At 48.9% G+C, this 21,517-nt stretch overlaps 1 protein-coding gene across 8 annotated transcripts in view; it reads right to left on the reverse strand.

Annotated features, from left to right (window-relative positions):
• Positions 1–202: 202 nt before the first annotated feature.
• Positions 203–21,517, reverse strand: part of SETDB1 (SET domain bifurcated histone lysine methyltransferase 1) — a 28,314-nt gene continuing 6,999 nt past the window's right edge. For all 8 annotated transcript variants that reach the window (XM_065573751.1, XM_065573750.1, XM_065573749.1 and 5 more), the window contains exons 8-22: positions 19,761–19,834; positions 19,097–19,287; positions 17,675–17,804; positions 16,877–17,015; positions 14,196–14,354; positions 12,598–13,206; positions 11,676–11,792; positions 9,300–9,469; positions 7,339–7,970; positions 6,022–6,050; positions 5,454–5,586; positions 3,988–4,153; positions 3,102–3,313; positions 2,168–2,256; positions 203–1,103 (exon numbers count right to left, since the gene is read on the reverse strand). In XM_065573751.1, the coding sequence (XP_065429823.1) occupies positions 986–1,103; positions 2,168–2,256; positions 3,102–3,313; positions 3,988–4,153; positions 5,454–5,586; positions 6,022–6,050; positions 7,339–7,970; positions 9,300–9,469; positions 11,676–11,792; positions 12,598–13,206; positions 14,196–14,354; positions 16,877–17,015; positions 17,675–17,804; positions 19,097–19,287; positions 19,761–19,834 (2,968 nt within the window). In that variant the 3' untranslated portion in view covers positions 203–985. The remainder of the gene's footprint in view (positions 1,104–2,167; positions 2,257–3,101; positions 3,314–3,987; positions 4,154–5,453; positions 5,587–6,021; positions 6,051–7,338; positions 7,971–9,299; positions 9,470–11,675; positions 11,793–12,597; positions 13,207–14,195; positions 14,355–16,876; positions 17,016–17,674; positions 17,805–19,096; positions 19,288–19,760; positions 19,835–21,517) is intronic.

Raw genomic sequence — 21,517 nt, forward strand, 5'->3', positions numbered from 1 at the left:
GGTGGTGCCTTAAAGACCTGGGTTTGTTCACTAACCGACAAGTGATTGTTGGTCCCAGTGTCCAATTCCTAGGCAAAATCTCATGTGCTCGCTCCTGTTCACCCACTACCTGAGCCCACAGCTTGCCTCTGTCTAAGTCCACTCCTGGAAGTGATGCTTTCCCAAAAGCAGGCCCCAAGCCACTTTCAAGTTCACGCTGTACTGGAGGGTGGAAGTATTTATTTATTTATTTATTGGAAAGCATCCATTATTGCTTTCAACAGCCGCCAGGTTGGTTTTTTTTTTAACAGCATGTTCAGCAATACCCCAGGAAACTCCCAATACAGTTCCTGGATTGGATGATTTACCCCCGCTCTCTCTGAAATGTTTCTTTTGTTGAAATAGTGATAATAAGAGGGCACCAATTCTAACTGTAGTTGCCCTAGTTTTTTGGGGATGGGGGATTTGACATGGCAGACTTGGGTGCAACAGAGGCTGGCTGTAGGATGGCGAAGCAGGGGCCCCTTCTGTAGTGCCTGCCTAGTGTGTTTCATCCTTGAATTGAGCTGTCACGCTGACAGGTATTAAGTCTCAGAGCTAGCTGAATGCCTGATCAGTGCGTCACCCAGTGCAGACAGAGCTCCACACCAAGGCAGTAGCTCGCTGGGAACATTGCTGTCCATCTCAGCCCTACGCACAAAGCCAAGCGACCCTTGTGTTAGCCTGATAGTGTTGTGGTCTGTGTACCTGTGGGCGTATTTTCAAGTGAACGGGGCAGCTCCAAGTTACTGTAACCAGCCTTGTAACAGCTACAATTACAAATCAACGCGGTGTAATTAGAAACCGCTCGAGATGAAACACAGGACATCACCCTCACAGACAAAGGGTTGTGTGGGGAGGGGAGGGATAATGCCTGTGGTTGAGAATCAACCTTGTTCTGGCTCAGAGCAACTGGGGAATCCAGGGCCAGCAGCCCATGTCCGTCACGATGCGGGCACCAGCGTGGTTAGAGCAGCCTGCCTCGGCATTCGATAGCGCCACAGCAGCACAGGAGCTCCTTGCCCTCCACGCTGCCTACCTCGTAGTTATAATCCCAGGTCAGCTCAGTGCCGGCTCGTATCCGCCTGAGAAGGAAGGGAGGCAGGCGGGTTACTTAGCTAGCAGCCGCACTTGCTGGCCTTGCGGCCGGGAGATTAGGGTAGCTCCCAAGGAAGCAGGTGTATCTCTGCCAGCAGACACAGGGCAAGGCTTACGCTTGCTCAGCAGCGAGATCCGTGCCTTGGCAGCGCCCCCAGCCTCGACCGAAGAGAAGCATTTCACAAGCTTTGCACAGAAACAGCCTGTGCGACAAGAGGTGGGTGGGGAGAGGGCGGCGTAGCCGGCGGCTATGGACCGAGGTGGTTTCCCTGCTACCGCCAGAACGGCACAGTGGTGCTGCATTTGCTCTTTTTGGGAAGACTCTGGAAAGCCACAAAGTGAAGGCTGGTCCAGTACATTTCGTTATAGGATTCAGAGGCAGGACATCTAGCGGTTAGAGCCCTAGCCTGCAACCCCAGAGACCTGGGTTTAATTCCTTGTACAGATGAGGACTGAGGCCCAGAATGGAGAACAAGGGGCAGAACAGCCCTGTTCTACCTCCTCGAAGAGCTGAGGTGCTCATGTGCTACAGTAATGGAGGCCACAGAAGTACTTGAGCGATTAAGCTTCACAACCTGTGAAAGGTGCAATTTTGCCAACGATTAACTGGCCGCACCTTCCCCCCGCCCCTCCCAACAGCTGAGAACTTGCAGCTCCCAGTTACTTTGGCAAGAGCTGGTGCTGCAGGCCCCGGGGGAGACTTTCAAAGGGCATAAATGGGAGTTGGGGCTCTGCTCTCACAGACTTTCAAAGGCACTTGGGTGCCTAAACTGCACCTTGTGTCTCTGAAAGTCTCTCCACGAGTCACTTGCCCAAGCTCACAATAAGCCAGGGCCTGAGCTAGGAAGAGAAACCAGAAGCCCTGACTCCCCAGGTCTAGTCACAAGACCCCATTAGAATCCTCATGGCATAAGCCAGTAGTAAAACTTCTGAAGGGGTCTTGAAGTTTTAAACCTCCTGAACCAACAGGAACTAAAAAGCAACCAGTGTCTCCAGCCGTAGCCCTACAGCCAACAAAACTTCTCAGACTGGGCAGCATCAGGTCACTTACTTGCTAGCGAAGAAGGCAACCCAAGGGAAACGGAGATCATGCGTGTCCACAAAGACATTCTGCACAAACAGATTGGGGCTGCAGCTATGCTGTAAAGGGACAAGAGGGACAATTTGTGACCAGGCACGTGTGACAGGCAGGGAACAAGCAGACGGTGGGACGCAGTGTTTTTAAAAACAGGTAGATCACTAATTAAGCCAATTGAAACAGGGGTTATATTGTCTCACCACACACGCTACATGGACTAAGTCCCAAGATGTAATAGAAAGTGACATTTACTCAAAGGAATGGCTTTTGTACAATGTTCTGTCTTGTAACATATAAAGAGCCTGTAGTGTTTGTACTGCGTGTATTTCACACAGCCGCACTTAGCATCTATCTTCAACTCTTGCATTTCCATCCCCCACCCAATATCAAGAGCAAATACGCTCGGTTGTGGAACAGGTTTCACTTCCTTGCTAAGCTGGTCCAGAGTCGAGCACAGAGTGACAAACAACAGAATGCCGTACAAACCTAAAGCAGACAAGACGTCCACCTTTAAATGATAGAAATATAGGGCTGGGCGGGACCTGGAGAGGTCAAGTCCAGCACGCTGCACTGGGACAGTAACGGATGTTTGAAGCGACGAACTCAGGTCAGTTCCTAGTGGATAGGGGTTGACTTAACCGCCACCAGAACTGGCAGGCACTGGTCTCCCAGGACGAGTAAACCCTCCAGGACAGGGCTGAAGTTCGGAGTACGGCAAAGGGGGAAGTTGCACTTGAGGCTAGATTCGGACTCACAAGGACCCAAGAGAAGTGAAACTCCTATGCAACGTTTGCTCAACTCAAACAGAAGCCGAGAACCAGACAGCACGGTTGATGCTCCTGGAGGACTCACGCACATCACCCTTTGCAGCACTGCCTGGGAGAGCGCCTAAGAACAGGAAACTCACATTGAGGTAACGGCCGAGGTTCCCTTCGAGTTTGGCATCAATGATATAGCAGGACTCTTCGCCGTCATAAAACTGGCGGGTGTTTTTGCGCACTAGCATGTTCTCCCCCTTGTCAGCTGATGCCATATTGGTCGATTTTATGGCGATCCCGTGAGTCGATTTGAGGGCAAAACCCCGTGTGGACTTCACTGCCACTTGCCTTTTCACAGGGCCTGCCAAAACAGAGAAATAATCACTGCATGATTTCCTCTCACTTCCTTAAAGGGGTCTAAGACAGTGACATTACTTTAGTGGTAGCTAGGGAGCTGAAATCAGTTCAATTCAACCAGCACTGTCTGCTAACAAATTGTCCTGTTTCAGCCAAGACTCATGGACCATTCAGGATTCAGCTTCTAGAGCTGGGACAAAATCCTGAATCCCTTCTGAAGCTGGGACCCAGGAGTCCTGGGCTCCCCACTCAATGCCAGTCCGTGCCCAGAAATCCACAGGAAAACAAATCGCTCTTTCTTCAGAATCTCAGGCCGAACGTTGTCCAGACGGCGGAGTAATTTTGGGTGCCCATTGTGAGCTATCTTAAGAGGGGCCCGATTTTCGGGAAGTGCCGAGCATTCATCTGAAGTGCGGTCCCTTTAAAATGTCTCAAGTTGGGCACCCAAAACCAGTCACTTTGAGAAACTTTAGGCCTCGATCAGAATTTAGTCTGTAGTCAGCTGCACTGGGACCAGTGTAATAGGTAGATATGGTTATTCTGCCCAGGGCACTACAGACACATTATCAACACCTCCTGTCGCTTCTGAACACAGTTTCTTCTTCTGCATCTGCCCTCTGTACAGAGCTCCCTGTTCAATCCCGTTACTCCTTGGCAAAATGCCGCTGCTGCACCTACCTAGACCGGAAGAGGAATTCTTCTTGTCGTCGATGTCCTCTTCCTCTGAGCCAGAGGAAATAGTCTGGATGTCATCACTATCATTCGTGTTGCCCTGTGCTTGTCCTGCTGCCGGCTGGCCATTCTCCCCCTCGCTGTCCGTGCTACTTGATAGCGTCAGCACATCCTGTAAACATGCACGTGTGCCAGCGGCTCAGAGGGGTTGCAATGCAGGCCAAAAGCATCTTTCTACCTTCTCTGCAATGCAGGCCAAAAGCATCTTTCTACCTTCTCCACAATGCTGCTAAAGTCTCTATTAACTCTCCTTCCTCCAAGGAGCTGAGGTTAAATATTGTGCCTTTCTATAGAACCTTTCAGCAACCCTCAAAGCCCTTTCATTCATTAAAACTTCCGATACCCTTGGGAAGTCATTTTAAATACACACATGGAAAAGGCAGGAACAGAACCCAGAAACCCTGATAAACAGGCCTAGAGACTTCAGAAAAACGTCTATAGCACCTTTTGGCTTGAAGACTATTTGGACAGGAAGGATTTTAGCCACCTAAATGTGCAGCTAACAGTGCAAAGTCGCACTACAGTCCACAGTTTATTAAATGGGAAAAGAATAATGTTCAGGTTGAAACGGCAGGGGGAAATCTGAGAGGCTGGTTAGTAACTCCAAGGTGGAATTTAATCAGAACACAGAGATAATACCCCTTGCCTTGCTCAGTGAAAGAAGTTCTTTAATGACCACTAATGGTCAGAACTTTGGTTTAATCAACTTTTACAACAGCTACCTTTTTTATGTTCTGCAATTAGGGGTTAATGATGCAGAAAGTGTTTTGATTAAAAAAGACCCCAAATTCAATGCCCAATGTTGTATGAAATATACGACACACACAAAGAGCTAAGGATCACAGAACACAAGTGATTGTTCGCTCCAGGTTGGGCAGACGATCTCTTACAAAAAGAAATAAGTCAGAAAGCGCCAAGATCCACTCACGCCAATCCATGCTCGCTGGAACTGCAAGAGATCAACTACATGGGATAGGTCTATCTGACCCCAACAGATGCTCAGTGTCCTAGGGGAAGGCATAAGGAAACCTACGATCCCTGTCCACGTGCCCTGGGGACAATTCCTTCTTCACACTAATTCTGGCAATCACCTGAACCCCATGCACGTAAGAGTCCCCACAGCGGAGTCTCTCACCCCATTTAGACCAAGTCATCATAGCTGCTTTCCCAGAGCCTTCAAAACCCAAATACAGGGACCTGCAATTCAAAGCAAAGCCTGGAAAGACGAAACCCCAAGGAACTAGCAATCATAATCCACTGGACTGGGGGTGGCTCTTAATCAGGCTGGAGCATGTAAAGGACTCGAGTTTAAAGAGGGCCTCACGCCAGCCTGCAGTTTTGCAATGCAAACCGAAAAACCCACAAGGCACAGGCCAGTCTTCAAAGATCAGGCCCTACAGCATGATTCTTACGTCAGTTGCTTGCTGGGGAGGAGCCAAGTGCCTTTTGCTCTGATGCATGATGGTCTTGCTTGGTGGCCTCCGGATCCCCTCGAGTTTCATGGGGCTTGGATTATAGCCATACACCTTGCCGGGCTCGGATGCCCTGGAGGGAGCAAGAACAAAACAAGTCACCCACGCCGCTTCCTAGCCATCTCCCCAGCCTGCCTAGGGATACTCGGCATCGCACTGATGCCCAGGAGAGCTAACACAGAACTGGAGAAGGTAAGAGACGGTCACACCTGACTGTGTAATTTGCTAATCTAGCCAGTCCAGTTCCATGGCCTAACACACAAGGGCTTCACCAGCCTCGGTAATAACGCAGCAGCTTTCCCGGCCCCTTCTGTTGGCACAGAGCTGGTTTCTCACTCACTGTGCAAATCAGTCAGCTACCATGGACCTCCCTCATTGGCTGCACACAGAGGCCAGCCAAATTACCTGGGAGGCATCTACCTGCGACAGTGCTTGTGGCAGTAAAGGTAGCTAGCGCGCACTGGTAAGCTGCAACCTTTCACTCAAAATCAAATATTTCAACACTTACATCGAAAGCTTGTTTGGCTCTTCAGATTCCTACAAAGTGAAAAACGTAAGAGACAGTTAAACACCTCTTCTGCAGGCTGCATTTCGCTTTCTGTGAATATATATCTAGTGTCTCAGAGACTTAAAGTACTGTAACCCACGTGCTATAAACAGAGACTCTTCGGGGGACTGGTTTCCACTGGCTACACCTTCATCTGGGACGTTCCAGCCTTCTACAAGGGCTTAGTTTTCAATCTCATTTCCATAAAGTCCACACACCCTGCTCAGCCCAGGTTTGAGCCTTAAATCTGTCCGCCGAGGATTAACTATCTTATAATATGGCACTTCAACTTCCCATAGGAGACTATTCCACACGCCAACAGAGCTCACTGTTAAATCTTCCCCTTTCTTAATGTCATCCCATTCCTTCAAGTAATGGGCCTTGGATCACTCCAATCCCCCAACGCTTCTACCCTTTAGACAGCTACATTCCTGTTCGTGGCCGCTTAGCCAAGTCATTAGGCATTCTGTAAATTAGTACTTGGGGCTTTTGACACTTCTCCACTCAGTGCTGCAAATCCCTTGAACGTGTTGAACGTGTCTGCTGGAGGAAGGATGGTCTAGCACAGGAGGTCTCAACCTTTTTCTTCCTGAGGCCCCCCCAGCATGCTATAAAAGCTCCACGCCCCACCTGTGCTGCAATAACTGGCTTTCTGCATATCAAAGCCAGGGCCAGCGTTACGGGGTAGCAAGCAGGCAATTGCCTAGGGCTCCAGGCCACAGGGGCCCCCATGATGCTACATGGCTCAGGCTTTGACTTCAGTCCCGGGTGGCAGGGCTCAGGGCCTGGGCTTCAACCCTGTGCAGCAGGACTTTGGCTTTCTGCCCCGGGCCCTGGCGAGTCTAATGCTGGCCCTGCTTGGCGGCCCCCCTGAAACCTGCTCAGGGCCCTCGGACCCCCTGGTTGAGAACCACTGATCTAGCAGAGGGGGCACTGACCGGGGACTGAAGTCTTGGGTTCTATTTCTGGCTCCGTCACAGCCTCCCGGTTTGACCCTGGGCATCACACTTGCCTTCTCTACACACCTGTTTCCCCATGTATGCAATGGGGATAATGCTTCCCTACCTCACAGATACCAAGGCGAGGTGGGCTGTACAAAATGGCACCGTAGCCTAGCTGAACACAGCCTTGGGATCCAGGAATGCTCTAGTGGCACGGCTGGTCCAGGCATTCCCCTTCTCTGCACCTCATCTATAAAGAGGGGGGATGCTGCTCCAACTCCCCAGTGATGGGGAATGCCGTGTACTTAGAGAATCATCACAACAGCCTCTCGCTTACCTCCTTCTTCTGCATCTTTGAGTCGGCATCCAAGCCAAAGGCCTCCTTGCCCCCAAGCCCAGAAGTGGAGGGCTTCTCTCGGTCACCCAGGACTTCCACTTTGCCCGCCTTGACCTCGCTGGCCTCGTTCATCTTGAACGAGGAGGCGCTATCGTTGTCCTGGAAGCTGTCCGACATGCTGTTGGAGCTCAGCCAGGAGGCCACTTTGTTTTTGGAGGTCTCCTCGGACACGGGCAGTTTGCAGGCAGCGGCCACGGCGACCTCGTCGTGGCTGATCTGCCTGGTGAGGCCGGAGTCCTTGGAGGCTGTCTCAGACAGGCCGTTCTCCTTCTGGCCCCGGGTCTGCCGGCGGGTGGCATAGCTGCGCCACACCGAGCTGGTGCTGAAATCCTCGTCCTTGCAGAAGTTGTCGTCGGAGCTGTCCTCGTTGGACTCCTCCTGCTCCTCGGTGCCGGTGTTCTCTTCCTCTTCGTCCTTCAGGTCCACGCCGCTGCTGTCGGAGGAGCACTTGGCATCGCTTTCGTAGCCCTCCTTGAAGTTCTCCACGCTCTCGATGTGATCCAGGTTAGCGAAGTACTCGTCCCCCATCTCCAGCCCTTCTTTGTCGGCAAAGTCGTCTGTCAGGATTTTCCCTGGAAAACGAGCGCGGCATGAACTTTAGTGGGTGTGTTACCCCTTCAAAAGGAAATAGGCCTGGGTCTACACCCAAGGCCAGGCCTACACCCAAGCTGTGCTCTGAGAACAAAGCATGCTATGCCTGTGGCTAATCAAGGGGGGTTAAAACAGCTTGGTGTGCCTGAACGGACCCTGGCTGACCCCCAAATCAGGGACAGGAAGTATAACAACAGCTGCTAAGGCCGGTGGAGAGTTTTCCACTGAAGCTATTTTTCATTGGATAATTGGGTTTTGACTCAACAATTTAAGTGGGGGAAAAAAAGGGTCTGGCTTCCATGGAAAAATTCAACTTTGTTAAAAAGCCAAATACCAGAAAACGGAAAGAAAACTTTTAATCTGAAATGCCACCATGGGGCCTCATTGGAGCTGTAGTTCAGGACCTTCATGTCCCCATTCTCCTCTACAGGCCGGGACCCCAGAGGGACTACATCTCCCACAATGCAAGCACGAGCAAGAGGAGAGCCCATGGTGTGTCATGGGAAATAGAGTACAGCCAGGAAGCCCAGCTCATAGAGAGGGAGGTCTCTGAGGCACAATTTCCAATCAGCCCTACTGCAGAGCTTCTCCGGCAGGTCACTGAAACAAGCTGTAAAGCCAGCAAGGAGAAACCCGTTTTAGGCACTTTCTGTTTTGTTAAACCTACTGCACTTTAATGACTGCATGACAGCTCTACCCAGCCAAGGACTCTCGGAAGAGAGGACTGATTAGCCAAAGTGTCCAGTCTCTATACTGGCTACGACATCTGGACTCACGTAGGCCAAGAACACAAGTTCGTATAAGAAACTATCACGGAGGCAACATCAACACTCAATTATCGGCAACCCAGTGCTAGACTGTTTAAACAAACAGGAAGCTCGGTATGCCCCATGCTGCTGAATGAACGCCGCAAGGGAAGCCTTCACTCTTAGCAAATGCTTCCCTTCTCAATACTGGCATCGCAGTCACCATGGTTTCTGTATTTCCTTGTTTACGGGAAAAAGCAGGGCTTAAATTGCAGTGCGTCCTTAAAGGAGTTGAACATGCACGCGAGGAGGTTTGTGACAATTCTGTTCGAGTCTGACATTTTGTAAAAAGAAAACCTAACGCCGGTGTCATTTTACATAAATATTTGTTTGGTTTAAGAAAGGGTAGGTTAGTATTTGATTTCTGGGACTGCTGGCGAGAGCAGCGCAGTCTAGTAGGAGCAGACATTTCATAAGAGAGAGAGAGCCGTGTTAGTCGTGCCTCATTTTAACCAAAGGACTTCCAGGTGGATTTTCAGTACCACTGCGCCATGGCAGCTGTACCTGCATAGATGCAGACGAAAGAGCCCTTGGCAATATCGTCAAGGCAGCGGATTCCCCAGCCTTTGTTCTGAGTCTTGAATAGCTGGAGTCTGACTTGGAGTCCATGTTGTACCAAGCGATTGGTGCACATGTTCGTGTTGCATTTGCATCTCTTGTTACATTCATAGACTCTGGGAAAGGGAAAGCAGATGGTTATCGCTGCAAGTTTCAAAGCCCAGACTGAGCGCCTAAAACACCACCAAACAGAGTTGAGGCCAGGACACTCCATTTGAATCTTGCCGTGTTACTTTAGCACTGCCTAGGTGCTGTAGATGTCATATTATGACAAGTGGGGAAATCCCAACTTTCAGCTCTAGAGGGCACATAGCATTGGTAACGCTTGTTACAGAAACCAATTTAAAACCTGCTGAGGACAGTTTTAGAATATCAGGGTTGGAAGGGACCTCAGGAGGTCATCTAGTCCAACCACCTGCTCAAAGCAGGACCAATCCTCAGACAGATTTTTGCCCCAGCTCCCTAAATGGCCTCCTCAAGGATTGAACTCACAACCCTGGGTTTAGCCGGCCAATGCTCAAACCACTGAGCTATCCCTCCCCCATTCACAGCTGAAGAGTACTGGACCTATCCCTATTAGAGGTAGAGGTGGACAGAAGTCCAGACATAACCCTGCATCTGAAAGTAAATCGCTTGCCATAAGATGGGAGTGATTTCTAGTGACGTACTGGGGGATTTGAGACACCCCATGTAATAAGGCTGAACTGCTGTAGAATGAAATAATGCATAAATTACTTTGGCGCAGAAGCCCCCTGCTTTCTCCAACGCATTTATAGACTCATAGACTTTAAGGTCAGAAGGGACCATTATGATCATCTGGTCTGACCCCCTGCATGCTGCAGGCCATAAAACCGTCCCCACCCCTTCCCTGGACTCTGCTGTTGAAGTCCCCAATCCTGTTATTAGTGACTTCAATCGGCAGAGACCCTCCTGCTAGAGATCCCTGCCCCATGCTGCGGAGGAAGGCGAAAAACCTCCAGAGGCTCAGCCAATCTGCCCTGGAGGAAAATTCCTTCCCGACCCCAAATATGGCGATCAGTAAGACCCCGAGCATATAGGCAAGAGTCTCCAGCCTGACCCCTGTTGGCCATTATGCTATTTACCTACCATTGCTTGGTTTTCCTTGACTACTATGTTTTACCATTAAACCATTCCCTCCATAAACTTATCTAACTTAATCTTAAAACCAGACAGGTCCCTCGCCCCCACCGTTTCCCTCGGAAGGCCGTTCCAATATTTCACCCCTCTGACGGTCAGAAACCTTCGTCTAATTTCTAGCCTGAACTTCCCCACGGCAAGTTTATATCCATTCGTTCTCGTATCCACGTTAGTACTAAGCTGGAATAATTCTTCTCCCTCCCTTGTGTTAATCCCTCTAATATATTTAAAGATAGCAATCATATCCCCTCTCAGCCTTCGCTTTGTCAGACTAAACAACCCAAGCTCCTCTAGTCTCCTTTCATACGACAGGTTTTCCATTCCTCTGATCATCCTAGTGGCCCTTCTCTGCACCCGTTCAAAGCTCAGTATTTGTGTTACTAATACCAATAAATAAATAAATCAGCAGTCCATTGAGAATTCAGGGACAGAATTACTATAAAAATAACTGCAGCTGACTTGTCGGTCCACTACAATTTAGCAACTCTTCTACTGTGCCCATCACCACGGTACCCGAGTGCCTTCCGTTAGAGCATTAAGCAAGGTGACAGACGGCTCCCACTGATTGCATTCACCACATTCTGCAGTGAATCTGAACAGGTCACAGAATACCCAGCCGGCTGCATCTGACTGCCACAGACGCTGAACCCCTCCCTGGTGCCGTGGCTAGGACCAATTTTCCATGGAGCTTTAGCAATACCTTGGACTTGTACAGTCTAATCAGAAGTGCTCAAAGTGCTTTCCGGCAAAGTTCGTTTTGCAACAACACATGAAAGGAAGAATTGCATTATGGGGAAGTTTCTTGCGGGCAAGTTGGTGCACTGGTTATGACACTAGTCTGGGACGCGGGAGACCCAGTTTCAATTCCCTGTTTCATCACAGATTTCCTGTGAGACTAGGTGCAAATCATGTAAGCCCGGGCCTCAGTTTCCCCCTCTGTAAAATAGGAATGAGGTCGTGTCCTATTTGTGGGGTTGGTTTTTTTTGTTGAGAATAACTAGATTAAAATTGTGAAGTACTTGATGAGAGTCAGACGTGTCTTGCCAAATGCCAGGAGTTAGCAGAAAAGCCAGGAACAGAACCTAGCTCTCCAGTGTGTTGTCAGATTGACCACACTGGTCTCAGAAATCCAGCATAACGAAAGCACAGTGCCACTCTACTCACCCTGTGGGGAGGCATTCCTCCAGCCTCTTGTGCTGGTAGCCAGAATTGGGGTTGATCTGCCCACCGGGGGTGCAGCCTGTCGCTTGGACTGTCAGCTGGTGGCAGGCACATTTAGATCTGAAGTCACAAATCCCCCCCAAAGATTTATTTTACACCAGTTTTGCGAGAGAAGTCACACCTTTCAAGTCACATACACATGAGGGGGGTCTGAACATTTGGGACTCTCCGCCAAGGGCAGGATTCTCGGTAAACGGTGCCACAGCACACCACTGTGAGCCCCTCCCACGTACTCTGATGGCAGGTTACCTTTAAAGATTGGCTTGCAACAGAGCCCCTGTCCTGCTGCCCGTGCACAGACGACTTGAGCCACACGGCAGAGCCAACTTTTACCCCAAACATTTAACACTGCTTCCCCAAAGCAGCAGTGGACGCAGGACGCTAGTCAAGAGCAATCCTGGGGCAGTGAGATCAGAGCCATAACCTGAGACCTTGATACGTGCAAAAGAAATTAGAACAAACAAAATGCTATTGTGGGCTGGATCGTGGGAACCCCGCACTCAAGCGGCCTCCAACCCTAACCTGCACCCGCACAAGGGGAAACAACTTTTGAGACAATCGGAATAAAGAGGTGGATTTTAGAACACTTGGGAATCGGCTGAGAAACAGTAACTTAAGTCTCAGCCTTCTGACAGCAGTGCTACTGCGGTCAGTTGGGAGGCTCCAGCCAAGTACCCTAGAATTGGGAACAGTGTTCTCCATGGGGAGCCCTGGCCCCTGAGATTTGCTTCCTTACCACCACCCACATACTGTGCAACCAAGCCAGGAGCTGGTAACATTCAGGCCATACAGCAAGGCCTATTTGCAGAGCCTTCCCTCAATGTGTGGCCCAGCGACTTGAGGACTTGCAGACAGAGTCACCTACTTGTCTCTGCAGCCATCTTTACAGTCGCAGCCCACGAGGAACTCCCAGCCGGTGTTGATGTAGACCCCTTTCCCCGGGATGCGCTCCTTGCTATAAGCCACCTGCGGAGGAGGGGTGGTGTCTATCTCGTTGACGCAGGACAGCGGCACGTCCTCCTTGCCTTTGGTGATGTCTGCAATGTAGTAGAAGGGCTTGTAGGGCTGGAACTTGCGGTCCACCAGCACGTAGGGGTCTAGGCAGAACATCTCCAGGAAGAGGAAGTCGCAGTCCGTCTCGAAGATGTAGCGCTCGATCTCCTGCATGGTGCGCAAGCACAGCCCGCACGGCGTCTTGTAGATGACGTGGAAGCCCATCTTGCGGTTGACGCGGCGGCGGGCAGTCATGCGCCGGAAGTCATAGAGAAGCGGGATGAGGAGGGGGTTCTTGCTGCGGTACTGGTCGCTCCGGATGGGGCGGACCCGCGACAGGCAGGTGTAGCTGCAGACGTGGGGCAGGTAAAAGAGCTTCTCCATCGGGGCCCGGTAGGAGGGCTCATTGGGCACCCGGTCCATCATGCCATGGAATGGCTGCACTGCGCTGCTGCCTGGCTGGCCACTGGAATAGCTTCCACTGGGGAGAGAGAGAGAGAGAGAGAGAGACAGCAAATAAGATACACTAAAGATCCGCCACCTGGAGAAAAGCAACACCACCACCTTGATTTGGCACATGAAGCCCTCCTCAGAGACACTGTAAGATAGGCTCACAAGGGAAGCACCACTGAGTACACTGAGCAAAAAGCCACAGGGAATAGGGGGGATGACCCTACGGTGGCTGAGGATGGACAAGATTTTCAACTCTATACTGGGAGCTGCCTAGTACACCTGCACCATCGTAAAGAGAGATCAGGTCTTTTCATTATTAGGATTATCACAGCACTTAAGAGCCTTGGTCATGGACTAGGAGCCGAACGTACTAGGGTAGGGGTGGCCAACAGAGCCACATGTGGCTCTTCAGAAGTTAATACAGCAGAACTTCGCTAGAACATGCGCCTATATAGCGCGGATTCTTTTAGAACGCGGTCACGGACATGGCTCCCAAATGTAAATATTTACACTGGTAGTCATGGTAACGCGGTACTGTGCATGGATCCCGATTCCCGCGTTCTAGCGGGGGTCTGGTGTATAGGAACTGACTCCGGGGCTGGAGTTACTTTCCAACGTGCCGGGGGGTGCTCACTGCTCAACTCCTGGCTCTGCCACAGGCCATGCCCCCACTCCACCCCTTCCCGCCCCCTCCCCTGAGCCTGCCGTGCCCTCCCCCCGTCCCCCCAGAGCCGCCTGCACCCACGAAACAGGTGATCCGGAGATGTGGGGAGGGAGCAGGAGGTGCTGATCGGTGGGCAGGAGGTGGGAGGGAGCTGATGGGGGGGGGGGGGGCTGCTGACAAATTACTAAGGCTCTTTGGCAACATACATTGGTAAATTCTGGCTCCTTCTCAGGCTCAGGTTGGCCACCCCTGTACTAGGCGCTGTACAAACAGCAGTCTCGTGTAAAATATGCACGAGCCTAGGGATTCTGCAGCATGCATGTTAAAGTCAAACTACACTAGAGCTTGCTTACCGATACTGCTGGTTCACTGCAGCTTTTCCCATGGGAGGAGTTTCACTTAGCACAGGAGAAGGAGGTGAAGAGTGTCCAGACCCCACAGAGCCAGGACGGAAGGACGTGCTTTTCTTGGCCACTTGCTTTCTGGACTGAGCCAGCTGACTTTCGGGGCTTCTATACAAAGGAAGAAGAACGATGCACGATTTCAAGGCCAGATGCTCACAGGAGTGGCAGGGATTAACAAACAGAATTTGGCACCTAAAACTCTATGAAAATTCGTGACCCTGCTCAGCCCACTGCTGCCTGCCAGAAACAAACTCAAGCAAAGATTTTCTGTGTGATGGTATAATCCGTTCAACCCAATAGAATATGTACAGGGATACAGGGAATCCCAGGTTGAATATAAAGATTACATTTTAGAAATGTTGTTGGCACACAGGGGATTTCTGGGAAGTGGGGTGGGCGCTTGAGAATATTACACTAATTTCAGGCGTTTCGGAGAAACCTGGACAGCCAAAGATCCCTAGGCTGGCAGAAACAAAGAGCCTTTGGGATCTGTACTGGTGGCACTTTTCAGCATCAATGAGAAATTAAGAAGTGTCCCAGTTGTAATGCTCTCCTTACCATCTCAGCTAGCAGCAAGAGCGAGGGGAATATAGGTCTCCTCTCTAGACTGAGCTGTGTGACTCAATTACAAAAGGGAAGCCCAACTGCTGAGTGAAGTAGAACATCTGTACCGGAAGATGCCGGGCGCTCAGAAGAGCGCAATTAAGGCTCATTCTTTGCAGAGATGATGGTAGTTTCCCATCCAAATTACACACCGACTGACGGAATGCACCATATGTGAAACCAACCATTGTATGTCAACCATTGGGGGGGGCAGAGGGGCTACATTTATATAAAACAAGTTCTAAAATCCAGGACCAAGAGACATGTCTGTGAACACATAAATCCAGGGGAAAATGGCTTGAAGAAGAGACTGTTAGCCTGAAGCACTTGCAATCCCAACACTGTGGCATTGCACAAGAACCTGAAAGTGAAGGACTAGAAATCAAAACAAGACCAGGCAACGTCAGTGGACTAGGAGTACACAAGACACCAAGGCAAAGATGCCGTTTTTTCAGTTTTAATAATCATAATCTTAAAAGTCTTTACGAGTAGGATTTTTAACCCAGCCATGTCCCTTTGAACAGCAGCAATACTCGAAGTACGGAGTCTGTTTTTAGTTTATACTAGAAACTATCGTCTTTGCAGCAGTGTGCCACGCTAAAGGCAAAGGGGCTTAGAACAACAGCTGTAGTCCGAGCCACTTATCTGCAACTATGTGCTTCGAAGACCGGATCTTTAAAAAAAATAAAAAAAAAATAAAAAAAAGATTTAAGATCCCAGAGCGTCTTGCAGCCACTGCAATGACTGCTCTATAACAGAAGAGTGCAGCTCAGACAGCTAGAGGAAGTCTTTATCCTGCAGTTTAGCGTAACAGACTATCAGTCTATGGGCGGTGCTGCTGTTTATCATCCTGTAGCCTCCTCAGTTCGAATTACTTTAATGGCAGCAAAGAAGTCCCGGTCTTGTTCTGAGGATGTGGCCCTGGGAGCGGAGAATGAGAAGCCAAACTCTGCGTTCTTCAACCACTTGGGAGTAGGACTCTCCCCTTGGCTATGAAAAGAGGAAGAATGAAACTACAGCTTGGATTCCCAAGCCTTGGGAAAGCGTTAGGGTTAGAGTGGTGTGGATTCGCTAGTCGGCCACTATGTTCAGGGCAGAAGGATTTGTAGGACACTGGCATTCGGGGCTACAGGCAGCGGCAGAGACTGTTACTTGCATGCTGCTACGTCTGGAAAGAATCTCGTGTGTAACGTTCAACTTGCTGCACTGGTTCACTACAGCTTGGGCACTTCTTATCTCCCTTTTCCCCGTGCAAAGTGGCACAGTCACAGCAGAAGACATGTAGGCAAGGTATCATGCGTCCATAAATTCTGATGGGAAATCCACAGTGGTGACAAAAGTGAACAGGGACAGTATCTTTTTCTCCTAGGAAGTTTATCTTGAAGTCCCAACACACGTGCTCAGGAAATCTTGCATTCTCCAGCCCACAATCTCCATTGCACTGCGGCTTCTCTCCTTCGTCAAGTCCTCCTCCGGCACTAGGATGTGCCTCTGACAGTGGCCAACACGTGCCTCTTGCGGCGGAAGGTGCACATTGGATTTGGTTGGAGATTGGCTTGATCAGGTCTGGTCCGTGACCATCAAGACCAACCAAGGATTCTGAATTCTCAGTGCCTTGTAAGTCAGTGAGGTCCATGAGCCGGTCAGTCCAAGTTGAGGAATGCAAAGCAGCAGGGGGCCAATGCCTGGATCGTGACATGAGGGAGTAATTCAGAGAAGCAACAAACTTGGTAACTTGGAAATACATCAAGTGTGAAGCATTAGGATTGAACAAGGACAAGAAGCTTTGCTCAATGGGTACTGTGCTGTCAGCCTCCCCGCCCCAAGATACTCATCCATCAGCCTTTATCTACAGTCTCCCCACATTGGAATTAAAACAACTGCGCAACCAAGAAATAAGCCAAGTGATGGAAGAAACCCACACCAGAAGACTCCTTCCCACGGGAAGGGATGGAGCCAGGAACAACTAAGCACTGGACTATTTGGTGCAGCAGAGAGATAAAGCAGAGAATTAATAAGATACTTACTCCATCTCAGCAGGCTGTGGGGAAACAGACGGTGCAGCTAGAGACATTGCTTGGATTTGTTCTATAGGTTTAAACTGGGTGCTGGTTCCTGTTAATTCTTGCGTGTATTGTACTACGGGCCCTTTGCTCCTCACAGCACCTGGTGGAAGAGAGAATCTCTACTTCAGCCAAAAGATAGCTCAGTGGTTTGAGCATTGGCCTGCTAAACCCAGGGTTGTGAGTTCAATCCTTGAGGGGACCATTTAGCGATCTGGGGCAAAAATCTGTCTGGGGATTGGGCCTGCTTTGAGCAGGGGGTTGGACTAGATGACCTCCTAAGGTCCCTTCCAACCCTGATATTCTATGATTCAAAGATTGGTGCATTAATTAACTACATGATATTGGTAGATTCCAGTTACCGCTCACAGAAAAATATGCAATTGAACTGTGAACAACAGATTGTTAAACAATCAAATCTATTCTTTGGAAAGACTTCAGACCGACAACCACAGCACTGAACATCTAGCAAATAGCAACGTTGCAGTTAGTGGGAGATGTGTAGATTCAAGAAGGGTTAAGTCCACATTAGCAAAGTTAAGACAGCAAGAATCCCATTTTCTAGTGCTGTAGACACCGGTGTTGCCAATTATCTCCAACAGACTGGACTCTGAACGCAACTAATTTCCTTGCCAAGTCTTAAAACTAGTGAATGATGGGCCAATCTTGTAGCCCTGATTTGGTCAAAGCTTCCATAGGAGTCCTGCCTGAGAAAGCAGTTTAGGTTCATGCCCTCAGACAGACACTGGGGGAGTGACATACCAACATTGGGACGAGTCCTCATCTGCCCTCCTTGTTTCTTTTCCAGAGTGGAGGCCGTGGAGGTTTTCATGCTGAACATAGGCTCCAGGCGCGTGGAACCACGGTAAATCCATTCACAGCGTTTGTCATCCTGTGGCAAAGAGAGAATATTGTAACACTCACAGCATCTGTCTGAGATTCAAGACAAGAAGTGTGTGTGTTTAAGGGGACATCAAGATTTGAAGTATATATACAAAAGTGCATTCATGTTACACTATTTCCACAGTGTATTAAAACTCAGAGTTTAAAAATCATAGTGCACTAAATGTGCTCTGAATCACACAACAGGACAAGTGTGTCAAAAGCATGCAGAAGAGCATGCGCTCTAGGGGCACTGCATGTACAATACAGAAGAGAGACGGTGAGCTTTTTACAGTTAGAAAGGGAGGGAGACTCGTGCAAAGGAAAGATAGAAGATGGCAAAGCTGGCAAAAGATACAGTAAGGAGAGGGAGTAAGGATTGCATTCGGAAGTAGGCGCTTTCATTTAAATGATGGCCTTGCAGCTAAGGCACTGGATTGGTACTCAGAAGACCCAGACTCTATTTCCAGCTCTGCCACCAACTTCTTGGGGGATGCTGAGCAAGTAATCTCCCTGAGTCTCAGTTCCAAGAATAATACTTTGTTGCCTTAAAAGGTGGTCGAAGGATAAATTGGTTAGTGTTTATCATCAGGATTTCACATACTATGAAGGCCACACGAGACCTAGATAAGCATGGAAAGAGACAGGAAATCAGGGAAGGGAATTAAGCAGAGGGAGGGGTGGGGAACAGTAGTGTACTAGGACAGCAAGACTATCACTTAAGCTTCTGGTCAGTTTCACACCAGTTTTCTCACACTAGCACAGTGCTCTTAAGTTTGGATTCAGGAGGCCGCTGGAGGAGTTTACAGTCAGAAAGAAGCCAAAACAAATAGACCGTTAAATAAGAAACAAAACTGGTGTTATCTATTTCAATTTGAGAAAACACATCTATCCTATACTGAGCCTAAAAATGAGACATTTTTAGGAGCATCTACTTGACCTAGGAGCCGAAGCCATTTTTGAACACATGACTTGGGTGCTTTGGAAAATTTGACCCACTCTCATTTTAAGCAAAAGTCTCTCAGGTGGCATCTCCAAGCCCACCTACAGCTATCGGACCATGTTCCATGCAGAATGGAGGAACTACCAGCCTGGATCAGAGCTGAGGCCCATTTAATCCTGCATCCCATTTCTAACTGTGGTCAGTAACCAATACACTTTTAATTTACTTTCCATGGCAAAGAAGCTCATTTTGTCCAGCCTGACCTACTGGAGAAGGAAGTCCTCAGCCCCAGATTGGAAACATTTTAACAAAATAAACCCAAGCTTCCCCCGTTCCAAGGGTAGGGAATGCTTTCATACCAGGAAGAGGATTTTGACCAGACTGCCATCCACTTCCTCCACTCTGGATTTCCACCAGGTCCCTTCCCATTCTGTTTTAATCAGCTGGCCGCTCTTCAGCAAGACCATGGGACGGTTTGGGTAGGCACTGATGTATTCCTCTATGAAATCACGGCAGGAAACGTCTTCTATGTCTTCCCAGGTCTTCTTTACTATTAGGAAAGAAAAAAGGCGGGGAGAAGGCTTTTACAAAGACCTTCTCTGCAGCCTCTCCGGTGATATTCCAGGTGGATTTTACGTTAGACAAGCCAACTAAGACAGTCTAAAAGACAATGAGGGATCACAATAGAATGATTACTGTAGTGCAAATACTTGTAATCAAAAATAAATATAAAGTGAGCACTGTACACTTTGTAGTCTGTGTTGTAATTGAAATCAGTATATTTGAAAAGGTAGAAAACATCCAAAAATATTTAAAAATGGTATTCTATTATTGTTTAACAGTGCGATTAATCAAGATTAATTTTTTTAACCGCTTGACAGCCCTAGTAATAATTTGATTGTAACGTTCTGCAGCTTCTTGTGCACAGCAAATCTTTCCAGGCAAGGCGTTTAATTCCAACGCTAGGACAGAACCCAACTAGAGCCCTAGCAAAGCATAGGAGCGTGCAAACAGAGAACTCACGTGGCCTGCAGATCGGGTATAGCTCCGACTGAGTGACGTAAGAAGCATAGCCATCATCGAAGAAGATCAGGAACCTGGGATTAAAAGTGTGACAAAGGGGCCATGTATTTAATACGGCTATGGAGCTGCCTTATGTGATGAGAGTAGTGCTCATGAACGCAGCTGAAAACACCTCACCCACAGCCTGTTTGTATTACTGTAGTGCCTCGGAGCCCAAGTCACGGCCCTTTATGCTAGGCACTGTACAGACACAGAACAAACATCTGCCCGAGAGAGCTTACAATCAAAGTTAGCTGATACTTCCACTTCCTCACCATGGATGGGAACAGCAGTGGAGATATCACACCATCACAGCACAAGGGAATCCTTTCCATTTAGCCTCAGGGGCTGAGGAAAGGAGAAGCAGGGCTTCCTTCAGAGAGGCCCCAAAGATTCCCCAGCAGCGAGGAGCAACAGCAGGGCAGGGATCCCAGCCAGGACTTCTTCCCAGCCTTGGATATGAGCATGGCAGAGAGAGGATCCACCCTCCCATTTGGCAGGACAAAGCTCCCTGCCCCAAACCACAAGGGCCAAGAGCAGAAGAAGCCGCAGTCGGAGCCGTTCCCACAGACGGGGCTTACTCCCCAGAGGCAAAAAGCACCCCCTAGCAGCACCTCTGTACCCTTGAAACACTGACATCAGAGAGTGTGCTCCACAACAGATCGATGGCCTCCGAGTGGCATCCCATCCCTAACCAGAGCATGCATCCAGGAGGGAGGAGTTTATTTTCTAGGCAGTTCAGGTAAGCAGAGGGGCACTTAGAAATAGTTTGTGTTTGGGGGGAGGGGACGAGAACAAAACCAAATAGGAACCAAACCCTGGAATCACTTTTTCTGGGGACAGGGGGCATTGAGATTACAGGGGCTATGGATTTATAGAGTGGAACGTGGTAGCTGTTTAACAGCATACAGTAACACTACACAACAGTTTTAGGACAACAGCATCTAGTTGAAGTTATATTACAAAGAGATCACTGATCACCTATAAAATAAGTTGTATTTGCAATATAGCCTCTGAACGCAGTTAATTTTAGATAGTTAACTATTTGTTGCACACAGCTTTGCACCATCAGGAATTTATGACCGAGTCATGTTTGATTATTAATCTTCTCTAAGGAAGATTCAGCCTAAACCATATTTGGAAGAAAGAACCCTGCCTAGTTAGATGTAGATTTGTGTACCCTGTTTTAGGCCTACAATCTCTTTTCCTTAAGGGCTTCTCAAGGGAAGTGATACTGGTAATGCTGCTGGTCATTAATACTTCCATGGCCTATATTTCTCATCATAGTGTTTTAGGGCAACAGTTGCTTTGGGCTGTGTGGAGACCAAGGGTATGTCTACACTGGAAAAAGCTGTGTTCTTAACTTGGGTTAGCTAACTTGGGTTAAAAACCAACATTGAAGACACGACAACTCGTCTTAACAGATCAAATTAAGGGTTATAGGGAGCATGGAGTTGGACTCTGGCAACTAACCCGAGTTAAAAGCTGAATTGCCATGCCTTCACTGCTAGTTAACCTGGGTTAGCTAAGCTGAGTTAAGAACACACTGTGTTGTTGTTGTTGCAGTGTAGACATACCCTAACTCCTTGACCCTGTAGCAGGAGGGTCATGGCATTAGCAGGTGCGATTTGACTATCTCAGAAGAAAGTTGCACACAGAATAGGAATTCTGACGGTATGATTAGTGGAATGGGAACGCTTCTCGGGCTATTAAGCATC

The sequence above is a fragment of the Chrysemys picta genome, chromosome 20, assembly GCF_011386835.1.
Source record: "Chrysemys picta bellii isolate R12L10 chromosome 20, ASM1138683v2, whole genome shotgun sequence".
Classification (NCBI taxonomy): domain Eukaryota; kingdom Metazoa; phylum Chordata; order Testudines; family Emydidae; genus Chrysemys; species Chrysemys picta.